Here is a 14,100-nt window from a genome sequence, read left to right on the forward strand (position 1 = left end):
CATTTAGGAATAAATTTAACATGTAAAACTTACTGTGAAAACTACTAAACTCTGTTGAAAGAAATTATATCTAAGTAGAAGAAAGCCATCCCTGGTTAATAGATCAGAAGACTTACTATTGTTAAGATGGCAATATTCCCCAACAATCCTTATCAAAATCCCAACTGGCTTTTTAAAAATTTGCACGATGGGATCCCTGGTGGCTCAGTGGTTTAGCACCTGCCTTTGGCCCAGGGCAAGATCCTCGAGTCCCGGGATCGAGTCCCACATCACGCTCCCTGCATGGAGCCTGATTCTCTCTCTGCCTGTGTCTCTGCCGTCTCTGCCTCTCTCTCTCTCTCTGTGTCTCTCATGAATAAATAAATAAAATCTTAAAAAATAAATAAATAAAAATTTGCACAAAATTTACAAACTGATCTTAAAATTCATATGGAAATGCAAGAGACCTAGAACAGCCAAAAACAATATTATAAAAGAACACATGGGACGCCTGGGTGGCTCAGCGGTTAAGTATCTGCCTTTGGCCCAGGGCGTGATCCTGGAGACCCGGGATCGAGTCCCACATCAGGCTCCCTGCATGGAGCCAGCTTCTCCCCCTACCTGTGTCTCTGCCCCTCTCTCTTCTGTCTCTCATAAATTAATAAAATCTTAAAAAAAAAAAAAGTTGAAGGATTTATACTGTAATTAAAAGATGGGCTGGGGGGATCCCTGGGTGGCGCAGCGGTTTGGCGCCTGCCTTTGGCCCAGGGCGCGATCCTGGAGACCCGGGATCGAATCCCACATCGGGCTCCCGGTGCATGGAGCCTGCTTCTCCCTCGGCCTGTGTCTCTGCCTCTCTCTCTCTCTCTGTGACTATAATAAATAAATAAAAATTGAAAAAAAAAATAAATAAAAAAATAAAATAAAAGATGGGCTGGGGGCGCCTAGGGGGCTCAGTCAAATAAGACTCTCACTCTTGGTTTCGGCTCAGGTCACGATCTCAAGGGTTGTGAGGTCAAGTCCACTGTCAGGCTCTGTGCACAACAGGATGTCTGCTTCAAGATTCTCTCTCTGCCCCTCTTCCCAACTCACTCTCTCTTTCTCTCTCAAATAAATCTTTTTTTTTTTTTTTAAAGGCAAGCCATAATAAAAAAGACAATAACAAGTATGGGAAAGGATGTAGAGAATTCAGAACCCCTGTGTACATAAACCCCTGCTGGTAAGAAAATGGTGCAGCTGCTCTGGAAAAGTCTGGCAGTTCTTCAAAAGACTAAGCATAAAGCTACTATATGACCCAGGAATTCCATTCCGACTATGTAACCAAGAAAAGTGGAAACATATGTCCATACAAAAACGTGTACACTATTGTTCAAAGCAGCATTATTCATAATAGACAACAAGTGGAAACAAGCCAAATGTCCATCAACTGATGGATAAAATGTGATATTTATAAAATGGAATACTCAGCCATAAAAAGAATAAAGAACACATACTCAGCCATAAAAATACATACTACAAGGATGAACCCTGAAAATGGTTATGCTGAGTGAAAGAAACCAGACACAAAAGGCCACATATTATAGGATTTGTATATGAAATATCTAGAATAGGCAAGTCCATGAAGCAGGAAGTAGATTAGTGGATGCCTAGGATTATGAGAGATTGGGAGGAAATGGGGAATGACTGCTAATAGATTATCTCCTCTCTCTGAGTCTTAAGCTTTTCAGACACTTTTTTTTTTTTTAAGATTTTACTGATTTACTCAAGACAGAGAGGCAGAGCCATAGGCAGAGGGAGAAGCAGGCTTCCTGAGGGGTGCCTGATGTGGGACTTGATTCCCAGAACCCTGGGATCAGGCCCTGACTCAAAAGCACTCAACCACTGAGCCAACCAGGCGTCCTGCCTTAAGCTTTTCATTTGCAAAGGAGATATAGCTCGACTACCCCAACTTCAACAGGTACATACAATGACCTTGGAATTAACACATATAACAGTGAGAACCTTTTTTTTTTTTTTTTAAGATTTTATTTATTTATTCATGAGAGACACAGAGAGAGAGGCAGAGACACAGGCAGAGGGAAGAAGCAGGCTCCATACAAGGAGCCCGATGTGGGACTCAATCCCAGAAATCCGGGATCAGGCCCTGAGCCAAAGGCAGATGCTCAACCGCTGAGTCACCCAGGTGTCCCTAAAAGTGAGATCTTAAACAAAAACATATACAACAGTAAGTACAGATAAGAAATGAAGAACCCACATAAAGCATATCTAAGTTAGAGAAAGGCCTCCAGGAACAGCTGCCTACAACCTACACTAAGAGTCTAGAATGGTACAGAAACTTAGAGGGAAGGGAGAAGAGCATTTTAAGATGGGTAAGAATTTGGCAGAAGAAAAAGCCTATGATTATTAACAACTTGAGGGCAGGAATCATCTCTTATTCATCTCTGTATCTCCCCACAGCACTTAGCACAGGGTATGCCTCTGATAAATATAGGCTGAGTGGATGGGAATTAATTCTGCAAAAAGGAAGACTTATATGAGTAGAGTGGATAGAGAAAGAAATTATGATCCACAGGACTGGATATCGAAACCAAGAACTGAGCAGTATTAACTACAGCAAGGTGAAATGAGGCCCAGATTTAGGGTGCCTGACGCAGTGTAAACAAAAGTGAATGAAATCATCCCACAAATGTGCAGAAGGCTGCAGTGTTGTCACCTGGAGCCTACTTTAAAAAGAAAAAAAAGTCTAACACTGAAAAAGTGAGTAGTTACTAAAATTTTAACTTTATCTGCTATACTATTGTATGTTTATTTACTAGACTTAACATTTAGGAAGAGTGCATAAGAGTACTCATATGACATATGCTCAAATGTAGGACACACTGAGGAATACTTTGTGGCATCATTTCACCAAAAAAAAATTGCTAACTGGAACATATCTTAGATCAAGTCCAATTTTATCATTCTGTGAGTGAGCAAATCTGGGTTAAGCTACCTGTCCAAGATAACTCAAACTAGTGATGTGGAAACCACAAGCTTCTGAAATAGGAATGAGGGAACCAGATAAATTTTCTAAACTTAGTAATTTTTTAAAATATGTATTTATGGGGGGGGGGCACATGTGCAAGGAGGGGGTGGGGTAGGGGCTGAGGGAGAGAGAAAATCCAAAGCCGACTCAACATGAAGGCTGAGCGTGTAGCCTGATACAGGTCTCAATCCCACAACCCTGAGATAATGACCTAAGCTAAAAATCAAGTCAGATGCTTAACCAAGAAACCCAGGCACCCTAAACTTAACATTTAATACAAACTAAAGAATATATACATGTGTTTATATGCGTACACACACACACAGAAACATATACACTAATTTCAAATAATAAACACCCATGCACCAACCTGCTCACATATTATCTAGAATAGCAATGTCCAACAAAGCTTTCTGCCATGATGAAAAAGATCTATATGTGAGGGGGATCTAATATAATAGCCACAAGCCACATGTGGCCATTGACAATCAAAATGTGGCTGGTGGGTGGCCCGATGGCCCAGTGGTTTAGCGCCGCCTGCGGCCTGGGGTGTGATCCTGGAGACCCAGGATCGGATCCCGCATCGGGCTCCCTGCATGGAGCCTGCTTCTCTTGCCTGTGTCTCTGCCTCTGTCTCTCTCTGTGTCTGTCATGAATAAATGAATAAAATCTTTTTTTTTTAAATGTGGCTGGCATGACTGAAAAACTCAACGTTTAATTTTATCTAATTTTGACAAAGAGCCACTTGTGGCTACAGGATACCATATTTGACAGCACAGACCTCTCCAACAGCATAGCATCTGAGTAGTCCTCTCACCCATTCAACTGTCTCCCTTGAAGGTATATTTACCTTCCTCTGCTTTCACCTTCTAGTTTTACCACACGTGTGTCTATCCCTAAAAAATACACTATTTTATTGTTTAGTTTTAATTTTGTTGGCTTTATCAGACTATAATTTTGCATAGAACTTCTATTTTTTTCACTCGATAGGATGTTTCCAAGATTCACTTATATTGTTGCATGTTGCAGCTCCTTTTCACTGCCACACAGTACTGTTTTCCATTGTGTGAATATACAACAAATTATCCTTCCTTCTGTTAAGGCACATTTGGGTTGTTTCTAACTTTTAGTTATGAGCGATTCTGCAAGTATATGCTGCTTCATATACTGTGAATTCTCTAAGGTATCTACCTAGCTAGATGTAGAAGGAATATAAATCACACATAATCTAATTAACAAAGCCAAATTGTTCTCCAAAATGGTTAAATAACCACTGAACCACCAATAGTGTTTAAAATTCCCATTCATCTGCATCTTCCAAATCATTTCAAATCATCTTAATTTATGCTAATCTAGTGAGGAAAAATAAAAGTTCTTTTTCTACTCTCAACATTTCTCCCACCAAACAATACATCACACTCCCCTCATTAAGAAACCCTGGGTGGCGCAGCGGTTTGGCGCCTGCCTTTGGCCCAGGGCGCGATCCTGGAGACCCCGGATCGAATCCCACATCGGGCTTCCGGTGCATGGAGCCTGCTTCTCCCTCTGCCTGTGTACAGTGCCTCTCTCTCTCTCTCTCTCTCTTTGGACTATCATAAATAAATAAAATTAAAAAAAAAAAAAAAAAAAAAACTGACAACTTGACAGCAGAGGGGCATCGGCCGTGGGTGTGGAGACCAGGTCTCCCAGTGGTGTGTGGGCGTTTCCTCTGCCTCCCGCCCAGTGCCCCCGTTATAAAAAAAAAAAAGAAAAAAAATCCAAAATAAAGTCCGGGATGGTCCTGGGTCTATGTCGGGGGCTCCGCCTGCATGGCCTGACTTCCCGGGAGTCTGTCGCTCCCTGCTGGCCTGTCCCTCTGCCTGTGTCTCTGCCTCTCTTTCTGTGTCTCTTCTGAATAAATAAAATTAAAAAAACAAAACAAAACCTTGACAGAGTGGGGCGCCTGGGTGGCTCAGTGGGTTGAGCTCTGCCTTCTGCTCAGGTCATGACCTCAGGGTCCTGGAATGAAGCCCCACATTGCGCTCTCTGCTCCTTAGGGAGCCTGCTTCTCCCTCTCCCTCTGCCCGCTGCTCCCCCTGCTTGTGTTCTCTCTCCCTCTGTCAGATAGATCGCTTGATCCCTCTGTCAGATTGATGGATCGATCCATCTTAACTTGATATAGTGGCTCTTTGAAGAGGAGACACAAAGGGTGCAGTGCTCAGCAAGATGATACTTCTCTTCCTACAAAATCTACACCTGACACAGAAAATAAAAATCATTCAAATCAATTAAATAAACACCTTCAGTCTTGAGGCTTCACAACCTTGCCCAGACGTGCAAACTGCCCCATCTAGGGCAAATCCAACAAAAATGCCACACGTGCATGGTTCTTGCATGGAGAAGTCTTAAGGAAGCATTAAGAATCACAAAACTAGAAAGCGGGCGAAAGGGGGGGTTGCCTCAGAGCATACACTGGGGGGGGGGGGGGGGCGGGATCAAAGAGGCTGGACCAAGAGCCTGGAGCAACCTGGAAACTTGCTAGTCGTGCTCCAGAAATATAGGTGAGGCTTCCGGGTCAGGCCTCCCGCTCAACCTTTCAACCATTCAGGGGGATCTCTTCTGGGCCTCCAAGCCCTGTTTCCATGTCCGGTACCTGCTCAAGGCACAGGCGACCCTTTCACTCCATCCCTGCAGGGACAGGTAGCGCCCCGCGGCGGCCGGGCGCAGGGCTGGGGCAGGGAGAACCACGGCCCCGTCCCCGCGGTCGGGGTACACCGCACGAGTGAATAAACGATCGTAAATCAAGTACGATTCCCACGGTGTGATCATGCACCCGTCGGAACGCAAGCAGAGCGAACGGCGCGGTCCCGAGATGCAGAGAGAGCCGTCGGAGCGGAGACTCAGAGACAGGGGACTGCGAGGCAAGAAAAGCGGGGCGCGGTTGGGGGCAGGCGAGCGCCGGGAGCCCCGTGAGACCCGCAGACGCCCGCGGCGCGAGAACGTCTCGCAGGCGGTGGAGGCCCGGAGCTGGGGGGGGGGGGGGCCGGGGGGCGGCAGGGGCTCTCGGGGGTGGGCGGAGCCCCGGGCCCCGGGCCGGGGACCCAGGGAGGGGGAGGGGAGGGGCGGAGGGGGCGGGGACTCGCGGGGGTGGGCGGAGCCACGGCCCCCCGGCCGGGGACCCATGGAGGGGGAGGGGAGGGGGCGGGGACTCGCGGGGGTGGGCGGAGCCACAGGCCCCGGGCCGGGGACCCAGGGAGGGCGCGGGGACTCGCGGGGGTGGGCGGAGCCACGCCTCTCTCCGGCCGGGGACCCAGGGAGGAGGAGCGGGGACTCGCGGTGGTGGGCGGAGCCACGGCCCCCCGACCGGGGACCCAGGGAGGGGGAGGGGAGGGGCGGGGACTCGCGGGGGTGGGCGGAGCCACGGGCCCCTCCCCCGGCCGGGGACCCAGGGAGGGGGAGGGGAGGGGCGGAGGGGGCGGGGACTCGCGGGGGTGGGCGGAGCCACAGGCCGGGCCGGGGACCCAGGGAGGGCGCGGGGACTCGCGGTGGTGGGCGGAGCCACGGCCCCCCGGCCGGGGACCCATGGAGGGGGAGGGGAGGGGGCGGAGGGGGCGGGGACTCGCGGGGGTGGGCGGAGCCACGGGCCCCGGGCCGGGGACCCAGGGAGGGCGCGGGGACTCGCGGTGGTGGGCGGAGCCACGGGCCCCTCCCCCCGGCCGGGGACCCAGGGAGGGGGAGGGGAGGGGCGGAGGGGGCGGGGACTCGCGGGGGTGGGCGGAGCCACAGGCCGGGCCGGGGACCCAGGGAGGGCGCGGGGACTCGCGGTGGTGGGCGGAGCCACGGGCCCCTCCCCCCGGCCGGGGACCCAGGGAGGGGGAGGGGAGGGGCGGAGGGGGCGGGGACTCGCGGGGGTGGGCGGAGCCACAGGCCGGGCCGGGGACCCAGGGAGGGCGCGGGGACTCGCGGTGGTGGGCGGAGCCACGGGCCCCTCCCCCCGGCCGGGGACCCAGGGAGGGGGAGGGGAGGGGCGGAGGGGGCGGGGACTCGCGGGGGTGGGCGGAGCCACAGGCCGGGCCGGGGACCCAGGGAGGGCGCGGGGACTCGCGGTGGTGGGCGGAGCCACGGCTCCCCGGCCGGGGACCCATGGAGGGGGAGGGGAGGGGCGGAGGGGGCGGGGACCCGCGGGGGTGGGCGGAGCCACAGGCCCCGGGCCGGGGACCCAGGGAGGGCGCGGGGACTCGCGGTGGTGGGCGGAGCCACGGGCCCCTCCCCCCGGCCGGGGACCCATGGAGGGGGAGGGGAGGAGGGGGAGGGGAGGAGGGGGCGGGGACTCGCGGGGGTGGGCGGAGCCACGGCCCCCGCCCCCACCGGCCGGGAACCCAGGGAGGGCGCCGGGGCGGATGGGGGGCAGACCCGCAGCCTCCCGGGGATCGCGCCCCGCAGCCCCCTCCAAGCCCCGGGGCGAGTCGGGGAAACGCAAGGATGAGGCGGCCCCACCCCCGGCCCCCGGCCCCCGGCCCGCCGCGCCGCCCGCACCTTGCCCAGGAGCCGCCTGAGACCCTCGCAGTCGAACTCCATCTCCACCCACGTCCGGGAGCAGAAAGCGGCGACCGCAGCGCGCACCTGCCGCCGCGCCCACGCCTGGACGGAGGCCGCCGAGGCCCAAGTCTCGCGAGCGGCGCGAGGCCACGCCCCACCCACGCCCCGCCCCCTGCCCCGCCCCCCGCTCCGCCCCCAGCGTCCAACGCCCAGGTCCGCGGCTGCTCGGCTCCGCCCGGGGTCCCCCGCGCCCCGGCGTGGACACTGCGCGGCGTGGACCAGGCGGTAGCGCCCGGGGGGAGGGCGCGACCCCGCTCGCTGGAAGGAGGCTTGGGGACGTCTGTAAGGAGAGGAATAGGAAGGACCCGAGGAGAAGCAGTGAAGGAGGTAGCAGCAGCTCGCGATGCGGGGGCAGAGTTCCCGGAAGGGTGCGTGAAATTCAGCCAGAGTGTCGGCAAAGGGTCCCGACCAAAACCTGTAGTTAGATTCGGGAAGGAAGAGGTAACGGAACTCCAAAAGCAGAATTTCAGGGAGCTGGAAAGGGAAAATGGAGTCAGGAGGAGCACGGTCGAAAAACTGGGAGATGGGTGGGTTGGTGCAGCATGCGGGAGGGGTGGCCCTTTTTTCTTTTAATTTTCTTTCTTTCTTTCTTTCTTTCTTTTTTTTTTTAATGAGGATGAGCCATAACTTTGGTGGCAGAGAAAGGAAAAAGCCAGGTCAGAAGAGTTTGAGCACCAGAGGAGGTAGATGGGTAGATAAGGTCATCTTCGTAGAGAGGACCAAGAGATGCAATCTGTGGCTTTGTCTGGGCTTCTTGACTTATGATTTACTTCCCTGCTTTATCCCCGACTTGAGCCACTGGGCTTAAAAAAGTCGTAGCAGATGGATATTGTAACCGTCAGGAGGTTGGGTGAGCAGGACTGTGATCGTGTTTGCAGGGAGAGCTGAAGAAAGGAATGCTGTGATTTAATTTAGGAGGAGAAAGTAAAGGCTGGAAAGGATATTTATTCATTCAACAAACTTTTCTGGAGCATTGACTGTTTACTAGGTATTTTTCTAGGTCTGAAGATACAGCAGTGAACAGAATAGACAAAAATATCAGTTGCCCTGAGGCTGTCCATCCTTTCATTAGGAGGAGAGCAAAACAATACATATAATACGTAAGTAAATTAGATCATAGGTTGGAAGGTAATTAAGTGGGTTGTGGGGAATAAGTTTTTAAAAGACAGGGTAAGGAGATTAGGGTAGGTCTCCCTGAGAGGTGAGAGAGTAAGGGTTCTAGACTAGAGGGCATTCAAAGCAGAGTTCCTAAGATAGGCATGAGCTCAAAACAACAAGAAGGCCAGTGTGGCTGGAGCAGAATGAAGTAAGAGGTGAGGAAACAGAAGGAGGCTAACTCAGAGAAACAAGGGGGAGGCCACAAATGGTTTAGGGCAGTGATTCTTCCACTGTGGCCCCCAGACTCACAGTCTCAGCATCACCTGGAACCTGTTTTATTTTTTTTTATTTTTTTTTATTTATGATAGAGAGAGAGAGAGAGAGAGAGGCAGAGACACAGGCAGAGGGAGAAGCAGGCTCCATGCACTGGGAGCCCGACATGGGATTCGATCCCGGGTCTCCAGGATTGCACCCTGGGCCAAAGGCAGGCGCTAAACCGCTGCGCCACCCAGGGATCCCCTTTTTTTTTTTTTTTTGGAACCTGTTTTAAATACAGATTCTAAGACAGCCCCCCCCCCATCCCCAGACTTATAGAATCAGAAATTCTGGGGGAAGAGTAGAGTTCAAGCAGTCCTTTTTTTACAAACCGGATGAATCTAATGCGCAGTGAAGTCTAAGAACCGCTGTGGGGCCTTGGTAGACATTTGTGACTTTGGCTTGTCGGTAGCCTCCAGCCAGAAGAGCATCAGAAACACACCCACACTTAAGCAGGTTGGGTTGATTACCCTTTGCAGCGAGGGAACAGATACCGGGGAGAACCATTGGGCCTGCTCAGTTCGAGAATGTTAGTAAGACCTATTACAGGATTGGGGCTTTGGGTGACCCTTTGGGGAGGGTTTAATGAAGTGAACCTTCACTTTGGATTGGGTGCTGTCAGAAAGCAGAGACAGTTCTGTGATTGGATATCTCAATAAATATCTACAAAATGGGCACACTTGAGCAAGGATAAAGCAGTAATTGGTAAAGAAGTAGCAATCACTCATAATAGAGGGAAGAGGATATTTGGCATTTCATGGGCTGCACAGTGACCTCGGTTTGCCTCTGCTTAGACAAATTATGAAGTGGCTTTATTTGGTCTCATTTTATCATGGTCTGAGGGACCCTGTCTGCTGTTTGTGTTCTGTGACATTGTTTTATCTGACAAGAGAGTAACCCAGCCTTGCTCTGAGTGCCAGGTCAACCTCTAACAACACTGAGACCTTTGTAGCTGGGTCAGACCAGTTCCCAGATGTCAGGGAACTTTTTTCTTTCTTAGGCTTGTATCTGAGAGAAAGAGGAAGGGACTGGAGAGTTTTGGATAGAGCAGTGATGTGACTGACTTTTAAAAGAATAAGTCTGACTGCTGCATTGTGAAGAGAGTGTATGGGGCAAGAGAGGAAGCCAGGAGAGAAGGTAGGAGGGGGAAGATGGAAAGATAAGAGACCTCTAAAGAGACCCCCAGGCAGATCTAACAAACTTGGAAACAATGGGACTTCCAGGGCCTCTAAGATCTCACAGACCCTGTCAGACATCCATTAATCAAGGAAAAGATACCAAATTAGAAGTGAGGCCTGAGCAAGGTTCTTCAATCTTTTATGAAAGAACCTTTTATGGAGGATGCCTTCCATCCAAACAGCTCATTGTCTTCTGGTTTAGTTACCATGAATGATTTACAGCCACAGTGAACATTTTATGCCCCTTTGTGCATGTGTGTGTGTGTATGTGTTTGTGTATGTGTGTAGCCCTCATTTCCTGTGGGGAAGGTACATTGCTAAGAGTTTTATGTGCTTTATCACAGTTAATCTTCACAGAACCCTATGACCTAGATAAAAGTATCTCAGTTCTACTGGTGAGGAAACTGAGGTTTAGGGTTGTATTACCTATTTCCTTATTTCTGAGAACCTGTTCAGTAAGACGTGTTATTGACAATGTTTTGGGAGAGAAAAGATTACAAAATTGAATATAAATACCAATTTTAACACACCTATTTGAAAGGAGCTAAAATGTGAAAAAGTATGCACCTTAAAATAGAGGATGTATGGTATAATTGGCTCCATTTTACAAAAAGGGAAACCGGGATTCAGAAAGGTTAAGTTATTGCAGAAGGTGGTGTTAGAGACCATGTTCTTAATCTATGCATGTTGCTGCCTCTGTGTATGTGAAGTTGTGATGGAATTTTGTGATTAATTGGTATTTCATCATAAGAAGAAGATTGTTTAGTACAAACACTTGCTGACTTGCTACAACCCCCACACACATCCAGAAATTGGCGCTATTACATCCTGTAATCTAACCAGGCTGAAACATTCACTTTTCCCTAAACACATTATGTCTTCCTTGCTTCATGCCTTAATGCCCTGCCTGAGATATTTTATTATACCAGCTACTTCCATCTCTTCCTCTCCTTCTGTCCCCAAAGACTGTAAGGTCCTGGCAGATAGCTGTCAAATCTCACGTATCTCTGTATTCCTAGTGCCTAGCATGCTTGAATTTATTGCATGTCTTCATTCTTCTAATATTTGGTAAGTTTGCTGAATGAATGAGAGTGTAGGATGACCAAAGCCATAGGGAGACGATGGCATAGTGTACTAATTCTCGGCCTTATCTGAGTTTCGGTTTGGAAGATACAGACCTGTCCCAGAAAAATGTACATGCCAACATACGCAGTCCATTTTGTGTCCAATTTCAGGAGTGTTCACGGATCCACTGAAGCCCATCCCTGTACCCTGGTTTAAGAAACTCAAATGTAGTCAGTGGGAGCATTATTTGCTACAAACTTTAGGCAAAGTAATCTGACATATCTTTTGTTCTATAAACCTACCTTAGGAAACTTGTCTTCCTGAAATAAAAATACCCAAGACACAGGTACAAAGATGTTAATGATATTTAAAGGACACAAAAGATCCCCAAACTAAGAAATGGAAAAGTGTATATTCTACATCTTTGTTTGCAGCTTGTGAAAAGTCACAAGAATGGCTTGCTTAAAATATGAATTTTTTTTTTTTTGGTGCTCTTCTGGTAGCTGTTTACACTCTTTGTTTTCATAGTTATTGGTTCTATCAGACATATTGTTCAGGGATGAAACCCTAGTATTCTAAATATCAGAGACATGTATCCTCATCACTTTTCTTTTCCCTTTTTCCCTCATTTTTTATTGGGGTAAAATACACATAATCTACAATTTACCTTCATAAGCATTTTTAAGTACACAGTTCACTGGTATTAAATACATTCATAATGTAGCCCAGCCATCTTTACCACCCATCTCCAAAATCCTCATCTTCTAAAAGTGAAACTCTTTATATTTACTAAATAATGTCTTCCTGCTCTTCCTTCCTCCCAGCCTGTGGCAACTCACCATTCTATTTTCTGTCTATCTATGATTTTTTACCTAAGTACCTCACCCGTAGAATAGAATAGATAGCCCAAAAATAAATCCTTGCATACATGGTCAAATGATTTTTGACAGGAGTGCCAAGACCATTCAATGGGGGAAGGGACAGTCTTTTCAACAGATGCTGCTGGGAAAACTGGACATCCATACGCAAGAATGATTTGGACTCTTATCTAATACACCATATTACAAAAATTAACTCAAAAATGGATCAGAGACCTAAATGTAAGACCTAAAACAATTAAGCTGTTAGGGATACCTGGGTGGCTCATCAGTTGAGCATCTGCCTTTGTCTCAGGGTGAGATCCTGCGGTTCTGGAATCAAGTCCCACATCAGACTCCCTGCGAGGAGCCTGCTTCTCCCTCTGCCTAGGTCTCTGCCTCTCTCTCTATGTCTCTCATGAATAAATAAAATCTTTTAAATTTTTTAAAAAAGCAATAAAACTTTTGGAGGAAAACATAAGAAAAAACTTCACGACATTGGATTTGGCAGTGATTTCTTGGATATGACACCAAGGCAGAGACAACAAAAGAAAAAATAAGCAAATTGGATCTCGTGAAAATTTTAAAAATGTTTGCATCAAAAACCAGTATCCTTTACTTAGATGTATGGAGCTTATGTTGTTGTTCATTGACAGCGTATCTGCCTCTCAGGCGACCCTTCCACAGTAACCTTTGTCTTGTGAAAGATATTCTTTGTCCTTATGAAAATGAAATTATGATCTTTCTTTTCTTATGCTAGTTCTTTTTCTGTAGGCATTTTACATAGCCTCCATTTTCGTGCTCTATCTGAACTGGCATACCCTTTTTGTCATCTTGCTGCTTTACTGGTTAACAAGTAAAAACCTGGCAATACTCAAAAGAAATTGTCTAAGAAATTTGGTTTAACCATCACAGCATTGTTTATGGTGGTAAAAAAAAAAAAAAAAAGTTGGAGAAAACCTAAATGCACAGTGTGCCATTTAGGAATTCATTGTCCTTCAACTCTGAATCCACCATGCACTGCTGGCTCTGCTATAATGGAGCTGGACCTTGTGAACATTTTTTTCCTTGCTAGTGGGCATGATGTTAAGTTTTACCAATAGAGGGCCTTGGGGAGATACGGTAGGAGGAAGAAACTTCTCTTCCTGGTCCCAGCATGCCTTTGTTCTCCGTGTTCTACTATGTGGCTGCCAGTGGCACATGGGGCATATCCAGTGGTGGTCAGCCCTGTTGAGTTTCAGTGGCCTTTCTCTGGACTTTTCCATTGAGTTTCAATGGCATCCCTTCCATGGAACAGTTTGCCTTGCGTTATACCACCAGCACCCCCACAGGGTGGCTTCCTGGTATATTCTGCTGGCAGATTCTCAGCGATGATCAGTAAACCTCCCAGAACCTTCTCTGGAGACTTTGTGGCCGATTTCACCAGCATCTAGTGATTCTCTAATTGTCACATCTGGCCTGCAGCAGATTGGATTTCTCTACCACCCAGTTGGTGATGGCCACCACTTCAACAAGTTTTGGATTTCAGCCTTGGAAAGGAGAGACTCTTGCAAGTTTGTTTCTTCCTTGGTTGCTTTGCCTCAGCCTTAGAGGTGTGGCTTCTCCCTGTATATGCTATTTCTATATATGTAGAGCTTTCTGCATTTTCCTTAGTTAATCTCTTGTTCCTACTTACTAATTCTCTTTATTTAGCTTTCTTAGTTGAAATTGAAATTACTGTGTGGTTTCCGTCTCTGGACGGATATAGTCATCATGAGGAGAAAGGAAATAAATGGGGAGTATTATGCAGGAATTTAAAAAGAATGAGAATAAGGATCAACTGCTACAGGAGTCGCCTTCTCTCCAAAAACAAATGGAAAACTGCACAAAATAGATGCAGTAATTGTTTTCAGTTTTTGCACAAGAAGCAGCACAAGCCTATGAACTTTGAGAGACAGGAAAGAAAGGAGAAGAGCCTTACAATTGCCCCCAACGTCCTGCCTGGAAACATTTTTCAGACTGCAGC

The 14,100-nt window shown here is 48.4% G+C and overlaps 2 protein-coding genes across 14 annotated transcripts in view; one reads left to right on the forward strand and one right to left on the reverse strand.

Moving 5' to 3' along the window:
• Positions 1–7,650, reverse strand: part of UEVLD (UEV and lactate/malate dehyrogenase domains) — a 50,646-nt gene extending 42,996 nt beyond the window's left edge. For 3 of the 11 annotated variants that reach the window (XR_005375810.1, XR_005375809.1, XM_038569212.1), the window contains exon 1: positions 5,284–5,407. Coding sequence is in view for 5 of the 11 variants with exons in the window: in XM_038569212.1 (XP_038425140.1) it covers positions 5,284–5,379 (96 nt within the window). In the remaining 6 variants the exon portion in view is untranslated. Of the gene's footprint in view, positions 1–5,283; positions 5,408–5,510; positions 5,582–5,636; positions 5,959–7,519 lie in introns of those variants that run through there. The other 8 variants (XR_005375808.1, XM_038569211.1, XM_038569210.1 and 5 more) reach the window with 7 other exon arrangements.
• Positions 7,651–7,894: 244 nt separating this feature from the next.
• The window catches only part of SPTY2D1OS (SPTY2D1 opposite strand), a 32,379-nt gene continuing 26,173 nt past the window's right edge, over positions 7,895–14,100 (forward strand). Inside the window, exons 1-2 of one of the 3 annotated variants that reach the window (XR_005375814.1) lie at positions 7,936–7,950; positions 8,583–8,682. The gene's annotated coding sequence lies outside the window, so the exon portion shown is untranslated. Of the gene's footprint in view, positions 7,910–7,935; positions 7,951–8,582; positions 8,683–14,100 lie in introns of those variants that run through there. The other 2 variants (XR_005375815.1, XR_005375816.1) reach the window with 2 other exon arrangements.

Source organism: Canis lupus, chromosome 21 (genome assembly GCF_011100685.1).
Source record: "Canis lupus familiaris isolate Mischka breed German Shepherd chromosome 21, alternate assembly UU_Cfam_GSD_1.0, whole genome shotgun sequence".
Lineage (NCBI taxonomy): Eukaryota > Metazoa > Chordata > Mammalia > Carnivora > Canidae > Canis > Canis lupus.